The 16,522-nt window shown below is 49.6% G+C and overlaps 1 protein-coding gene across 5 annotated transcripts in view; it reads left to right on the top strand.

Annotated features, from left to right (window-relative positions):
* The window catches only part of EGFLAM (EGF like, fibronectin type III and laminin G domains), a 188,287-nt gene extending 177,487 nt beyond the window's left edge, over positions 1–10,800 (top strand). For 4 of the 5 annotated variants that reach the window (XM_073890971.1, XM_025866656.2, XM_073890974.1 and 1 more), the window contains 3 exons: positions 5,691–5,774; positions 8,704–8,807; positions 9,612–10,800. In XM_073890971.1, coding sequence (XP_073747072.1) covers positions 5,691–5,774; positions 8,704–8,807; positions 9,612–9,766 — 343 coding nt within the window. In that variant the 3' untranslated portion in view covers positions 9,767–10,800. Of the gene's footprint in view, positions 1–5,132; positions 5,653–5,690; positions 5,775–8,703; positions 8,808–9,611 lie in introns of those variants that run through there. The other variant, XM_073890972.1, reaches the window with a different exon arrangement.
* The last annotated feature ends 5,722 nt before the right edge of the window (positions 10,801–16,522 follow it).

Below are 16,522 nucleotides of genomic sequence, written 5' to 3'. Positions count from 1 at the left end.
TGCAAATTAGGATGTAGTAGAAAGAGGGCTTTGATAGTGCCGAGCATGGATGTGAGTACTCAGCTCAAACTAGCTCAGACAGATGAGACCAGCTAAGGTCGAGAGACCTGCCTGTAAATTCTAACTCTGCTCCTTATTAGCTGTGCGGCCTTGGGAAGGAGATTGCCTGCCTTCCAGTCTCCCCCTGCAAAGCCAGATTCACACGTCAGTAGATCAACCCAACATTTGGATTTTTGTAAATGCTTCTTGGGTGATACTGATGAGGCAGTCCTGGAAGTTCTTACCTCTTTTGAGTCACCTGAGACTGTTCTCAGATTTGTCAAATGGATAGCTGTGAAGTAGCTAAAGGACGACCTAGACCACTTCCCCTCACCACAGTGGGTGGGAGCTGGGTTTCCCCAGGGCAGGCACTGGCTTGTGTGACATGCGGACGCTTCAGTAGAGATTGTGGTGGTACATCCTCATTTGAGGTTAGAAATACTTGTCCAGACCCATGATTCTCAAAACATGGTCTCTGGACCAATAGCATCAGTTGTCACGGGAAACTTGTTAGAAATGCAAATTCTCAGGCCCCACCCTTGGCCTCCTGAACCAGAATAACTCTAGGGGTGGGGCCCAGCAGTCTGTTTTAACTGTTTCTCCAGGTGATTCTGTGTCCGTTAGGGTTTGAAACCCCTGCCTGGTCTCTGGATGGTCTATCTGCTCTATGGGGGGAGTAATTTCTCTGGCTTTTCCTGCTTTAATTCCCCCTCTGGTGACTAGCACAAAGTCACTAAGTGATATGGACTCGGTTGGACTCAAAACAAAGATGATTGATCTGTGGAGAAGATGAAGATTTAATTTTGGGGCTTCTGTGGATCATGCACAGGGATTATTGACAGCCAGAGTAGAATAATGTTAAGTCCTTTCAGTTTGAATAAAAGGCATTTGGAGAGGAAATGTCACTTGTCCAACATCACACTTGCTCCTAAACAGCAGAGCGTGCTGAGGGACGCCATCCTGCGATCGTCGGGGACTTGGGAGAGAATGTGTGGTTGATGGCTCCAGGCCGGCCGGTGGGAGCACCGTCTCAGCTCCCTTTACCCCCTTGGCCCTGAGGTCAAACACAGAGCTCTTCACACCCCAGTTTCAGGCTGGCTGCCGCGAAGCCATTTTCTTGTGGTTTTCCTGTGGTTAACCTCACCAAGGCCTCAAGTACTTGATTGTGCCCAGAAAAGGGAACTGAAACAGTAGCTCAGCCGTGGGTGGGAGGCCCAGCTTCCCCCCTAAACCGCGGGCCCCGGACAGGGGAAGTGTGCTCAGCGCCGCCCTACAGCTCCCCCCGGCTCAGGCCAGCCCCTGTTTTCCCCACCCCTGGGACACCCTTCTGACGGCTCCCCTGCATCCCAGACATTTTTCTTCTATTGCAAGTTCTCCCTCGGATTCTGAAAATGGGCCTGATGTGTTTCTTTTAGCCTGGAGTGGTGGCTATGTTCTGTGTGAAGGATGCCCCACTTGGCCCCCCACCGAGGTGGACGTCTGTGCCCACCTGTCCCTGGGCCTGGAGCTGCAACGTCACTGCCTCAGCCTCCCTTCCTTCCTCTGGGTAGTCACTTTGCACATCCATTCACCCAGCACAGATGTAGGAAGCACTGCAGGAGGCTGGGCATGGAAAGGAATTAGAGTGCAGGCCAGTGGTTTGAAAATGTCATCGTACAGAGTCAGTGGGGTGGGGGTGGGGGGCTGGTCTCAGAGGTGGATTCCTGGGACCACCACCCAGAGATTCTGATGGCCCAGGGCCTTGTGGGGGGCAGAATCCGATTGGAAACGATCAGGAACTGCACCCTAAGAAGCAGGGTCTGAAATGGTCAACTGCTTGGGCTTCAGAGTCAGACATGTGGCCACGTGACCTTGGGCAAGTTACCCTCCCTCTCTGTAGAAGGCAGAAGCAAACAGTCCTGAGGACTGAAGACTGAATGCGTTAATTCACGTGAAGGGCTTAGTGCAGGGTCTGGCCTATCTAGCTGTTAGTGGTACAGATTATTAAAATTATTATCTTGGAGCACATGTTTTCTGGGTTTCTATGTACAAGATTAAGTAGAAGAAAGGGAATCAAAGTGTTCGGCTAAGAGTATAGTTTTTGGTGGTTTTGTTTCATTATGTTTTATGATTGTGTATGGGGCATAAAGCCCAGTGAACGGGTTTGTGAAAACCACCTGATTGATAGGCTTTCCCACTCTTTCCATGTGACCTTGATAACATTTTCATGCAACAGAGAAGAGGAAGAGATCTGACATTAGCAAAATGCCCTGTGTGGCAGTTCAAAGGGGGTATGACTAAGTGAGGGGGGGGGTCACTGCATGGAGGCAGCCATGTGGTTTCCAAAAGGCCTCACCTGGTGGCTCTTCCTGGCGGCCCACCTCGGTGATCAGCCTCATAGCTCCCCGGGCACAGCAAGTTGAGCAGGTAAATTTGGAGCAGAATAACCAAGTCCCACTAACCAGATTCACAAGGCCTTGCTAGAGAAGCCAGACATGCATTCGTCTGTTCATTGCTTCATTCATTCATATGTTTCTACCTTTTCTTTTTAAACTGAGGTGTAACTTCCATGAAGTGCACAAATGTTAAGTGTACAGCTTGATGACTTTGAAAAATTTTTAAACACATAGACACCTGTGTAACCACCATCCAGAACAAGATAGAGAACATTTCCCACACCCCAGAGGGCTCCCCCATGCCCTCTCCCAAAGCAGGTAACCATTATTCTTGGTCCTTTATTATTGTAAACAACAACAACAACAACAGGGTACCTGGGGAGGCAGCTGGTTAGTTGGAGGGTGGGTTAGAGCGGTTGCGTGTGTGGGAGAGTCAGGCAGTGGAGAGGCCAACCGAGCTGCCTCCCCAACTACCACCTCCCAATGAGACTGGAGTCCTGGCTGCTGGGTTCACTGTTGACTCCCTTGAGCACGTTCTGGCTCTTTGCATGAATAGGAGCGTTATCAGGTTGGAGAACAGAAGAAGAAAGCCCGTCTTTTGTCCAAACGCAGCTGAAGGTTTCCATTCACTGGATTACAATCACGTTCCAGCCTAGCCTCCCTGAGATTATCCCCAAGTCACCTTGATTCTGAGATCTGGGTGTTCCTGACCTTTTTCGTTACATATTTACAGCCTGTTGGTTCACTCTCACACATGACTACTCTTCCAGGAGAGGCTTGATGAGTTTAACTCTTGGTGGCAACTTTCTACTTACTACTGGTTCCTCCAGATATATTGTCAACCTCAGATATGAGCTGCATTAAAGACTGCGTGTATTGGGGATGGTGGGGTTATTTGTTTGGATCTTACTATGTACCATGGTCTTTTATGTAATATTCCCTACAGTCCTTTAGGGAAGGTATTAGTTCCCCCATTTCACAGAGGAGGAAACAGTCTCAGAGAGATCAGGCTAATCGCCAAAGTCACAGAGCTAGTCATTGGCAAGACTGGGAATCAAGGCAGGCTAGTCCAATCCAAGTGCCCACACTCTTTCTGTTACCCCTCGCTGCCTTTCATTAAAGCTACATCTGGTGATTCGGCTCAGTTTCTGCCAACCAGCTCTCAGCCCTGCTTCATCCTCATTCATTCCTTCAAAAAGTCATTTGGCCACTAAATAATGAAATCTGAAAATCCCACCTCCAGGCTGCTTCTTACAAGGAGACACTGGCAGTGGGAAAATTCATTAAGAAGCCATAAACTTGGGCACCTGGGTGGCTCAGATGGTTAAGCGTCTGCCTTCGGCTCAGGTCATGATCCCAAGGTCCTGGGATCGAGTCCCGCATCGGGCTCCCTGCTCCTTGGGAGCCTGCTTCTCCCTCTGCTTCTCTCTCTCTCTCTCTCTCTCTCTCTCTCTCTCCCTCTCTCTCTCCATCTCTCATGAATAAATAAAAAATCTTTAAAAAAAAAAAAAAGAAGCCATAAACTTTTCAGGATCAGAGCGACAGCTATGTCTCTCAGCTCATCAGGTCACCCAAGTTGTGTGCTTGGTTCGGTGTCAATGGGCTGGGGGACTTCTTGGAGCTTCCGTGATTACAGAAATGGCCCATCGTGCTTTCCCTGGGGAAAGCCAAGTGCTTGCTCTTGCTCTTTTCTCAGAGTGAGTGCATGCAAGAGCTCAGTTACTAATCCACGTTTCCTTTCAACATTCCTATTTCTTGGCCAGTGAAGTCACAGAGAGACATGTCCTCTTATAAGCTGAGGAGAGGTGCCCTGGTGGAACACATTTTCTTTGAAAAGCGTGATTACATTAGGCTTTATTACATTATCGAGGGGAGGTCTAGGCAGTTGGCCCAGTGCCCTGCCTGGAGTAGTCACTCACGAAATATTTGTTGAATTGAATTAAACTAGAATTATTAAATGAGCCCTGGACTGAGAGGGATATTTCTCTTTGGTAAACAATATGTGCACATCTTCTGAGACCTGTAGGGTATAAGGGTATCTGGAAACTGAAATAGAAAATACAAAGCTACTGAGAGGGCCAGATATCAGAGTAAAATGGGGATGGAGGAGCAGATCAGACACCAAGTTAAATCCTATCTGTAAGCTTTGGGATTTTAGGCAGATCCTCCTGATCTCTTTGGGGCTTAGCCCACTCTGCCATGTTCTGTTTTGTTTTGTTTTTCAGAAAGTGAAAACACATGTATGAGTTTCTGAGAGCTGCAATAACAAATTACCACAAATTGGGTGACTTAAAACAATATAAATGTATTCTCTCACGGTTCTGGAGGAGAGAAGTCCGGCACACGGGTGTTGGCAGGGTTGGTTCCTCCGGGGGGCTCTGAGGGAGAATGTTCTATCCTTTCCCCCCAGGTGGTGGTGGTTGCTGGCAGTTCTTGGTGTTTCTTGGCTCATAGATGCACCGTTCCAATCTCTGCCTGCATCTTCGTGTCACATTTTTTCCTACCTGTCTCTGTCCCCGTGTCCAAAGATTTCCCCTTTTTTATGAGGACATACTGGATTTAGAGCCGCGCTAACCCAGGATGACTTCATCTTAACTAATTACATCCGCCAAGACCCTCTTTCTAAATAAGGTCACATTCTGAGGTTTGGGGGAGACAATATTCGACCTAGTAAACACATTACAAATGATGAAGCCCTCCTTGTTCCTGATACTATAGGACTGATGCTTCTGTACATGGGGCCAAAACCAACCAACAAACACCTCGAGGATGTTATGCTAAATGCAAGAAGCCATTCACAAAGAGACAAATACTGCATGATCCTACTTGTATGAGGTTATCGAGAATAGTCAAAGTCACAGAGACAGAAAAGCAGAACGGTGAGAGGCCAGGGAGCTGGTGGGTGGTGAGTGGTAATTTCAGGGGTGCAGAGCTTCAGTTTTGCAAGATAAAATGAGTTTTGGACATGGCTTGCACAGCAATGTGAATGTACTCAACACTACCCAACTAACCCTTGAAAACACTTAAATTGGTAAATTTTATGTTACGTATATTTTACTACGATTAGAATTTTATGAAAAAAAAAAACTTTTTGGGGAGTTGGGGTTCATTCATGGCCTAGCCTGGAAGCCTAATGCTTTTTATAACATTGTTGTATTTTGTTTTAAGGAAAGTACATTCTGAGTTCCAAGGAATTTTTGCAGTGGGAATTGTTCATGGCTGCCTGCCTGTCTGTATTTCACTTGATTCTGTCTGCTTCTTCTCTCGTGCCGTTAGCTATAACCTGGGCAGTGGCGTGGCGTCCATCATGGTTAATGGGTCCTTCAGTGATGGTCGGTGGCACCGAGTCAAGGCTGTTCGGTGAGTCCCCACCACAGGGTGAGACAGAGCTGGAGCTCAGCAAGAGCTAGATGTGCTGTCCGCGTGCCTGTGGCCCCAAAGTCCTGCTCCCCAACCTTGCCTGGCATCCTACTGCTTCTGACCTGGGTCATTCAGCGTGTTTTGTTACTAAGGTCCCCCTTGCTTTTCCCTAACACTGACAGGCCAGAGGGCCTGACCTCCCAAGTATGCACTCAACAGAGACCTCCCAGAGAAAGAACTTTTTGATGACTAAACTGGAAGAGGGCCTTGCTATCTTGTGAGATCTAGATCTTTCTAGTGGGATAAGATTTCAGGGCCTGTGGACTTTGAGGAATGCTTTACATCTCACCCACTTTTTTTTTTTTTTTTTTTGGACATTACATTACCTGGGCTTTAGAAGCTGTGTGCACCCTGTCCCAATTACATATCTCCCCCCTCACAGAGGTCACTACCCTGACTTCTGATTAACCCCGGGTGAATCAGTCCTTTAAAATTAGTTTTACTACCTCTGTCCATATTCTTAACAGTATATTCTGAGAAACCAAAGAGCAGACCCAAACTTAGCTCTGTAAAAAAACAATGTCAATCTTGCCATTTTAGATGAGGGTTCCCGGAGTTGAGCTGAATAGAATGTGAGGTTCAGGTTCCCTGAGCATTCACCGTGGTCCTTCCCAGGGGGCCCATGGGTGAGGTCAAGAGGTGAGGCTGGGAACCCTGGGGCTACCGTGCTCAGTTTCCTCCTCAGCTCACATACAGGCGGTGGTGGGAGTAGCTTTGCTGCACCCCACTCTCCTGTCCATTCCTTATTACCTTAGAAGTCGATACCATGTTTTCTCAAACCCAAGATGCCATCGATTATAAGACACAGCCTCATTTCAGAGATACAAAAAAATGAAAAATTCTTAGATGAAATAAAGTGGGGGGGAAAAATTGAATTTTTTAGAGTAATGGTGAGGGGGGTGGGAAAGGCTGGTCAGGCAAGGTAAGCTGTTGGAGGCAGTGCCCATCACAGCATTCAGGTATGAGATTCTAAAACAGCATATCCAAAGTGGGGAGGCAGTGTATGATCTCGAGGGTGAGGACAGAACAGAATTACCTCTAAAACTCATTACTAGAAGAGTTGCTACCAAGACATGAGGCCTGGCCAACCGGATTTATATTATTGTATCCCCCCAAAAAGAGTAGAGCCAGGAAACTCTGGAAGGTGAAGGAGGGACTAAAAGGGGAATGATTGGTTTTAAAACCTTTCCTTGAATTTACTTGAGGAGTTAGAACCCAAGCCCCTTTTCCACCTCATCTAGCTGGCACACTGCTCTCTCCCTACCCATGGGAAAATAAGGAAAGGCAGTTCTCTGGAGAAAGTGAAATAAGGTTCTGAGCTGGTGGCACTAGGCATAACTAAATACTGGACTACTGTGTACTGTATAAACTATATAAACTAGAGCTGGGGACTGGGTGCAAGCTCATATGTTGAATATTAAGAACCCCATAATTCTTCCCCCAGTGAGATTCCAGAATGCTGGGAGCCAGGCTATCCCCCACAATAAGGAAAGTAGAAAATTCAGATGTCCCCCAAGAAAATGATTGAGCCAGATCCCAGCACTATGAAGCCCCAGGCAGCAGAAACGAATCTACACACAGAGCTTCCAATCTGCCTTTTAGTGCTTTTTTCTTTTTTAAAGATTTTATTTATTTATTTTAGAGAGAGATAGAGAAACAAGTGGGAGGAGGGGCAGAGAGAGAGTCTCAGCTCCCCGCTGAGCATAGAGCCTATAGTGGGGCTCGATCTCACGACCCTGAGATCATGATCTGATGGTTAAAACTGAGCCACCCGGGCGCCCCAGTGCTTTTTCTCTTCACTTAACTATGAATGAAATGAAACTATGAAACTATGAAATGGCCGTCAGGAATCACTAGGCATTTGAAAAAATCTCCAATGTAAAAGATGGCTAGCAGAACAAATCAACATAACAAAGCAATTTGAAGGAAACAAAGACTTGAATGAAAAAATGATAAATGATAAAATATGATATAAATGGTAAAACATATTACTGTTGTCAGAGAGATAAGAGAGACCAGTAATCCAAGAAACAAGAACAGTTTGCTGTAAAAAAAAGATTAGAAGATCAATAAGGAACTCCTAAAAAAAAAGTGCAGCCTGGGTTGGTACAGTCCTCCAAGATCTGTACAAACAGGTGGTTTTTTGAAGAAGGTCCCTGGGACCAGATAGTTTTGGGAACCAGCATAGAAAAAGGCGAAGCCCTTGCCACAGATGAACACCTCCACTCCACTGTCCCCAGAGTCGCTTTTGGATGACTCTCTGGGCCCTTTAGAAACTTCTCAGCCATTCTTTGTCCTCCCCCAGAGTAATCCTCTACCTGCTTCATTGGCTTTCCATTTTGCTTAGAATACTGTTAGAACTCGCCACGGGTCCCCGTGTCCCTTCCACACCTCCCCTTATAGTTCTGTTCTTCTCTGGCTCCCTTCAGGAGAAATGCTTCTGGCCACTCTCCTCCCACTTCCAGAGTTCTCTGTGCCCAGCCTGTGCCAGCCCCCTGTCTTTTCTCTCTTTAGCATTGCCACTCCCTGTTTGCATTACCCTCCTCCTTCACCTGACCTACCCAGCCTCCAGAGCTCATCTCAGACGGAGTGTCCCTTGAAGCTTTCCCTGACCCCCTCTCCTCCTGTGCTCTGCGGCATCCTGGCATTCCTCTGCTGCAGAGCGGTGACACGGTGTTTTCATGTACAATTTGAATTTTTTTGTTTGCCTCAGGAAACCATAAATTCCTGAGGGCCAGGAATTTTTTCTTTTTCATTTTTGTGCCTCCGTCATTTAGCATAGTGCCAGGCACAGAGTAGGTACTTGAATACAGTTTTATTAAAATGAATGCATAATTGAATTAAGCTCCAAAACTGGTGGTCTCTACAGGGATGGCCAATCCGGAAAGATAACTGTGGATGACTATGGGGCCAGAACAGGCAAATCACCTGGCACGATGAGGCAGCTCAACATCAGTGGAGCTCTGTATGTGGGTAAGTGACCTTTGACCAAATCTAAATTATGCCAGTGTCTTCTTGTTAGGCCTCCATTTGTCATGGTGGGATTCCCCCAAAGAGGTGCACTTCACCAGATCAAAATACTTAGAAATTGGGAAGCTTGCCATATAGTCTGTTGTTCCATTTTCTGAACTTCTGACTCATGGCTGAGGGGGCAGGAGGCACTTAGATGCTTTTGTGCTTTGGACTGATCCACCAGGAAAACCATGCTTTTCTTGTTTATAGAACAAAAACCTGCCTAATATAGCTCCGACAGTTCCCTCTGAGGAAGGAGGATCTTTCTTGTCCCCTCTCAAAATTAGAATGAGTAGTATTTCTGTAAATAGTTTAGAAACCACTACTGCAGACACATAAACACGAAAATAGATCTCTATCCAAATGATATTTCCTAAAAGTGAACTTAATTGAAAGCTTTCAATATCAGTGTATTTCTTTTGGGTTAAGATGACATCATTTAACTATCTGCTGCCTTCTGTTGACTTTATACAACATTTCAAAATTTCTCAGGCACTGTTTGATTTTAAGTGGTCAGTTGGGTCAGCAGTCACACATGAGGTGGGTATTTATAGCCTCTGGTTGTGTGTCAGGTCGATACAAGTCCATCTGTTCCTTCAAGGGTTACTATTAATCAGACAGATGCTCTGCACTGAGCAGTTGGAGGGGCTCACAGCCCTCACCCATCCTGTCAGCCGAGGGACACCTTGGTCAATGAAGACTCAAGTGTCCTAACGAGACCTGCTCCCCTCCGGCTCACCCCGTCTCCCTCTTGCTTCCTGGCAGGTGGAATGAAGGAAATCGCTCTGCACACTAACAGGCAATATATGCGAGGCCTTGTGGGCTGTATTTCTCATTTCACCCTGTCCACCGATTACCACATTTCCCTCGTGGAAGATGCCGTGGATGGGAAAAACATCAACACCTGTGGAGCCAAGTAAGCCCAGCTGGGCTTGCCCAAGGGACACGGCCTTCTCTGCTGAGAATCCCCGGGGCCCCGCGAGCCTGCCTGCTGCCGCACACGGAGGCACGGCGGCCAGGTGTGTTTCTTCCCATCAAGGAGAAAGTACCCCCTGATGAGAAACTAGAACCAAGACAGGAGTCCCTGTGTGGCCTTTCCTGCTGACACTCTGTGGGCCAAACCTAACGGAATACTCTGTGTAGGAAGCGTCGAACTTTGTCCATTGAATGTGCAGGGGCTGCCAGAGATCACACATCAATGCAAATTCCAGAGCCTATCTGCTGTAGCTCAGTGACTGTGTTGTGATTCATGGTGAATAAAAAAAGAAAGAAAGAAAAAAAAAATAGAGACCCAAAGGGCAGTATTAAAATACTTCCCTCCTTCCCTGACTCATGACACTTTTACTGACAGCAGAATGACTATTTGACCTTGAACCTTGAATTTCTCACCTTGGCCCATGAATTATTTAGGATTAATCCCTTCCACTCCTCAGTGGCTGGTTCAGTACGCTCTGACTATTCCATGAAAATCAGGAGGAGGGGAGACTAGGCATGGAGTCACAGAACGCTGCCCCCACCAAAGTTTACCTTTAATGAAAACTCTCTACTTTTTATAATGCAAATCGAAGAAAACAGGCACCATGATTTTGTAGATGTCTTTTTGTATGTGTATATTTTTATAGCTGCAGATTGTCCACACAGTATACTTTTGCAAGTTTGTGTGGACAACCCTGAATTCTTTGCACACTTCCTAAAAATCTTCCCCCAGAAAAGACTTGTTTGGGCCCTTCATGGCATCCTCCGGAGTGGGGTAGTTATCTCGGGGCGGGCAGCTTAGGGAAGCTGACTCTTCTCTTGCAGTAAATGTTGATGGCTCAAGGAGATGAACATGAAGCTTCCCACATAAGCAGATTAACAGGGACATGTGTTACGGAGGAGGCTCACTGTCATATTTGCTTTAGGAGAGGGGGAACGTCTGTAGTGAATCTGAATAAAGGAGATGGAGAAGGCTAGAGCTCATGCGTTCCGTCTTTTACTCATTTGGGGGAGGTGTTGCTGATGCTTGCAGAAGTCACGTCCGCAAATGGACACCGATACAATTAGTTCATGAGCTGTAGACACGATCCCTGAAAGTAGAGTCTCACAGTGGGTGATTATAAGGCTGTTCTGGGGCAGGGGGTGCCCTCAGCATGGTCTGAGCGTCTGGGCAAGAACTGGAGAAGTGGGGTGCTTCCTCTGCCTCCTTGGCGGGGACCCGGCAGACAGCTGGCTCACTGGCAGATCCCAGGACGGGACTTGCTAAGGGAAAGGTGAGATGAACACTGTCCCCAAAGAGGAGGGAAATAGGATCTGAATCACGTACGAGCCTATAATTTGTCATGACGTGACTCTGGCGTGTGCAGCCTGTGTTCAGCGGAGACTTTGAGCTTTGGGTGAAGCACGGTGGTAAGCACTTTGAAAATTCTGAAAACTGAGTAAGTGAACTAGAGACATTCCCCTCGAGCTTCAGCCTTCTACTTCCTGCCTTTGGGGCCTCCGAGGACCAGGACCCTCCCTCTGGGAGGAATAACAGCAGCGATGGGAGTGGGGACAGGGACTGTAGCAGTGGCAGCCCCGGTAATACCTTTGTTCTTCTGGGTGTCAGCTGGGGAGTGCAGTTTACAGGAAAGCCACGTGGGAGAAAGGGGGCTGTTTTTTGTCTTTTTTGTCTTTTTTGTCTGTTTTGTTCCCTAGCTTAATGAACTGCACACTCTTCCTGCTAGCGTCCAGCTTAGAAAATACAGAATTATCATATTGTTATATGTATCCCTGTATCCTTCCATTTCTAGCGTACACGGTTTCCTGAACTTTTCATGGACTTTTATGTCTTTGCACAATCTTTTTACGCTGTTTCCTCAGCCCAGCATATTACATTCCTTAATCCAACATGTCTGTATTCTCTGTCCCCTTCAGGTAATCGATCAGAAGGTTCTGCGTCAGGGTGTCTTAGAAAGTGGGTTTTGCCGGCTCCCAAACACCCTCAGCTCCACCCCTCTTCCTTGGAGACTGCTAGCAGCCGTGCTTCCCCAGAGAGAGTGGGGTTGCCTTCATAGCATAGTTTCAATCCATTGCCTCCAGCCAAAAAACAAAACAAGACAAAACAAGAACCCACCCAAAAAACACCCCCAAACAAATAAAACACTGTGATTTTAGCAAAATATGCAGCTGAGCTGAAGCCAGGAGAGTTAGGTTGTAGATGAGCCACCGTTCCCTGCAGGTGTTACCTGGACAAAAATGCAGTGACTCAGGGACAAGGGCCTGGGAGTGTGTGTTGAAGCTGATGAGAATTGTGGGCCACCTTCCCCCCTGGGTGGGATGCAGAAGGGGTTAGAAAGGGTGACCCCATGGTGGGCTGAGGGCAGGGGAGATCCTGCTGACAAGAGGGCAGCAGAGTAGGGTGACACCAGAGGAGCGGATCACCTGGGTGCTCAGGGTCAGAGAACATGGTAAGTATATCCCAAGCCAGGAGCAGGGCTCTTTCACCCTCTCGGTGGACAAAACCCAGGGGAGACGGGATGTATTTGTAGGGGAGGTGGTTGTGGGGATACAGACGGCATTCTGAGGCTTGACCAGGTGGTTCTTTGGGTCTCAGCTGGACCCGTTCACATGTGTGGCAGTTGGCTCATTTAGGATGGCCTTGGCTGGGGCGGTGAGGTGACTCGAGTCTCCTCCGTGTGGCTCTCCTCCTCGCGGGCCCAGAGGATAGGCTGGTATGCCCTTGTCACTAGAGAGGAAGGCAAAGACACTCAAGTAAAGGTGTAAGGCCTTCGACAGCCTACGTCTGGGAACTGTGCATGTCCCTTCTGCCACATCCTATTAGTCAAAGTCCATCGACCGAAGAGATGAGGAAACAGACTGCACCTCTGCGGTGGAGAGAAAGTCACCCAGCAAAGGGCCAGACACAGCCAGGGTACGAGATCTGGGCCCTTAATGCCATCCGTCCCTCACATAGGCTGTTGAGAGAGGGCGTGTGGTGCGGGGCCATGGCCCCCCCCCCCGGCCACAGTCCTCCTGGGAGCGGGGATGAGGTCTGTGAAGTTGTCAGTGGCCGCCCGGCCAGACGGGGCCCACGGAGCAGCATCCGTCCCTCCTCCACACCTGCTGTGCTCTGTGCCCCCTCCTTTTGCTACCCGTTGCCTGACACTTATGCTATTACTCTGAGGAGGGGGATCTAGGAGGGGAACAGGATTTGTGCCCTAGCTTTTGGGTAGCGGCTCTGTTGAGAGAATCCTGAAAAAGCTGCCTGGGCCCTGGGCTCCTGAGAGAGGTTTGAGTAGCTAGGGAGCTTGGAGGTTAACGGCATCCCTGTCCTGCCCGCCAGGGCTATCGTGAAGCCCGGGTTCCTGAAAACCACCGTTTGTACCCTGGTCAGGATCTGAGAAAATCCCCCACACTTCCATGTGCCCTAAGCAAGGATGGCTGGGGGGCGGACGGGCGGGGAGGACAGGGGCGTCCTTGCCATTCCTACCAAAACTGACTCTCTCAACCGCACGGTTCCTCCAAGCCCGGTTGCAGGATTTCTCTCAGGAAGGTCTGTGGGGTCTTCTCTGTCCCCACACTGTCCCAGAAGCCCATGAGTGGCAGCTTGACGACCCCGGGCCGTCGGGCAACACTCTGAATGGCTGCCCTGCTCTCCCACCCTCTTGCTTGCTCTTCATTTCCGGCCCCAGGCCCGTTCCAGCCTCCGGGCCTGCGCCAACACAAACAGGCCTCAGGCTCCCGGACGCGAGCCACCCGGGTTTCAGAGTAACGGGTGCTTTCCTTCCCACTTCCCTCCTCGCCTTCCCCTCGCCACCCGCCTCATCGCTTCTCCCCCTTGCAAGCGAGCTGCCTCCTCCCTGAGTGGGAGGAAGGATCTCGGAAATGTGCCCAGAGCTGGCAGGCCCAGCGCTTTGCACTTGGAGGAAATGCTGCATTTTTCACCTTTAACCCAGAAAAATATGGTTCTCAGAAAGCTTGTTTTTAGCACTGCGAGTTCCCAAAGGAAGAGGAATTGGGAGTAGGAGCGGCTCGCAACCCCTCTCAGCTCTGACAGCCAACCCCCTGCCCCAGAAGGCCGCTCTTCTTTGGTAGGGAAGCGCCAGGGGCAGCCTGCAGCGGCCCAGCTGCTGGGGAAAAATAAAGGCAGCTCCAAGTAGAAAGACATCAATCTTTTAGGAGACGTCTGGACAAAGCATTAGCCGCTCCCTGTTCCCTTTATGGCCCTCTTGCAGCTCTGGCCCAGTCCAGCCGACACACAGTAGTTGCCCCTGAGGATGGAGGTGGGGTTGGGCTGTGCCTGGCACCAGCCGGGACCCTTTGCTGATCAGGCTGTGTGATGAGCCTGTGTGATCAAAGGCAGGAAAGGCATCAACATCAGAATCCCAAACAAGGGATTTGTGGTGCTTCCGCCCACTCCCAAGTGGCTTTTTCCCAAGATGGAGAGCGTGGGTCACTCAGCTGCATCGTCACTGGGTATTTCCTCAGCACACACGAAGCAAAGAAGGCAAGTAGAAGGGCCCTGCCTCAGCCCAGTGAGGCCGTGAAGTACAAGGTCTGAAGGCACTTAACGCTGGCAGGTTCTTAGTGGAAGTGACAGGCTATGGTTCGGAAGTTCCACGAGGCTATATTCAGGCGACCACACGGACTGGCTTCTGGGATAGCCCTTGTGAGTCATTAGGCTCCAGCCCCACGTTCATATGTTTAAGCTTAATATCAGCCCTCCTTTGATGACTGCCAGAGCAGATGTGCATGGCCTGTTTGGCTCGGGAAGACAGAAGCTGGCCAGAAAGACTGGGCGACTTGCCGTGGTCCTACCATGAGGACACGACCATGATGCTTCCTTGTGGACCTTTCCTCCCCCTCACCCCGGCCTGCAGTCAGACGCTACCGGCCCAAGGACCCCAGGATTGTTCAGTGGCCTTCTGGAGCTTCCTCAGGTTGGCTGTGACTGGTAGCCCAGGCCTGTGGGTAAGGGGATTGGGGCAGAGGCCAGGACCCAGGTGTCTGCCTGCCAGTTTCTCGTCAGAGCTTCAAGTCTGCCTTCTTCCAAAGTTCTCTTATCTCAAGGACGCTGGAGGCAGAAACCAGAGCCATTTGGTCAGAACGGGATTCAGGGACCCACAGTATGCAATGAGGTCTGGGTTTGAAGTGTTTTCTCTTCTTTCCTTTGCCTTCCCCTCCACAAATAACCTCCAGAACTCAGGGGAGTTGTTGCAAATTATTTCCAAGCAGAGTGTGCTCCCTGGGCCCTTGCCTAGCCCCGGCCAAGCCAAGAACTGAGAGCGCAGGGCAGGCAGCAGAAAAGACTCCCTGCTGCTCCTCCTCCTCCTCCTCCTGCCTGTGCTCACGGAGACATCTTTGGTCCTAGAAAGTGCATGGCTCGCGGAGCATTTTTCTTTTCCTGGAAGGATGTGAGAGGAACACTATGTCTCAGTCTTTGGGATGAGGTGGCTGCTATTTGGCTCTTTGTCTCGCAGACCTGCTCAAGCTCCAAGTGGTTTACAAAGGCACAGAAATTTCTAGCACATGGTGTGACCTCCCCCAGTGTCCCAGCTGCCCACCTCCAAGCAAGGGCCCAGCCTGGGGCTTCAACCTCCTGGGACAGCCTGGTGACAGGGCTGCAGCTCTGACTTTGCTAAAAGACAACTTGGGTTGGAATGTCTCTGAGAAGGAAGGCCAGGGGAGCTCAAGAAATTTGCTCAAATATCCTCATTTAGCAACAAAAGTAACAGGCACCAGGCCAAGGGCTGAGCTGCAGGAAGCCCTGTAAGGAAATGGGCTTCAGGAAGGCAGAGGCCAGGGGAGGGAGCTGTCAGACCCAGAGAGCGTGGAGGAGAGAGGTAGGGATGCAAGGCTGCCGCACAGTGACCCGGGCCCTGGCTGCAGATGTCCGGTGTTCCCGCTGGACTTCAGCTCACAGGGCACCTGGGGGCGTGTGGGTGTGATACGGGGGACTGTCAGAGCAGAAAATGGGCCCACTGGTTGCCCGGGGCCACATATCTGTGAGCTCTCGAATGAAGGAAGCTAAGTGATGGCCTGATCTAGCCTCTCAAACAGGGCTGGGGAGGTAAAATGATTTGCCAAGTGTTGGGATCTTATTCACAGTGACATGACTGCCTCTTGCCTGGCAGCCTGAAGCCCTTGGGGTTTGTTCAGAGGCTTTGGGGCGGTTAGGATGGAAGGATGCAGAATGATCTGGGTCCTCCCAAGCATTGCTTTGGCGCTCCCTTTCATAGACACGTGCCATCACACATCTGCTTCGTGAACATTTCCTGAGGATTCGCTATGTGGGAACCAATCCCAGAATGAGACACCGGGAAGAAGGTGAAGGATAGAGAAGACTTGGCTCCTGAAATCCAGGTGTCAGCTGGGGCTGTGGTCCCGTCTGGCATGCTCAAGGGCCACCTGCTCCTTCAAAGCCTGCAGGAGACTCTCTTTCTGCAAGCCCAGTCCCTCCTGCGAGAGCTCTTGATTAGGTTAGGCCCACCCTGGATAATCTTCCTTTTTATTAACAGCAAGTCGATGGATGAGTAACCTGATCATGGGAGTGACATCTTGTCTCCTTCAGGGTCGGGCTCACACTCCAGGGAATGGGAGGGTAGCAGGCCTGTGCCGCAGGGGCTGAGACTCTTGGGGACCGTCTTGGACTTCTGCCTACTACAGCTCATCAACCCTCACCACCAGGCTGTATACCTCCACACAGTACTTCACCGGAA

The sequence above is a fragment of the Callorhinus ursinus genome, unplaced genomic scaffold (assembly GCF_003265705.2).
Source record: "Callorhinus ursinus isolate GAN/ISIS: 27379988/994484 unplaced genomic scaffold, GSC_fseal_2.0 scaffold3, whole genome shotgun sequence".
NCBI classification, from domain to species: domain Eukaryota; kingdom Metazoa; phylum Chordata; class Mammalia; order Carnivora; family Otariidae; genus Callorhinus; species Callorhinus ursinus.
The sequence above is the reverse complement of the archived record's forward strand: the minus strand, read 5'-3'. Positions and strand labels throughout refer to the sequence as shown.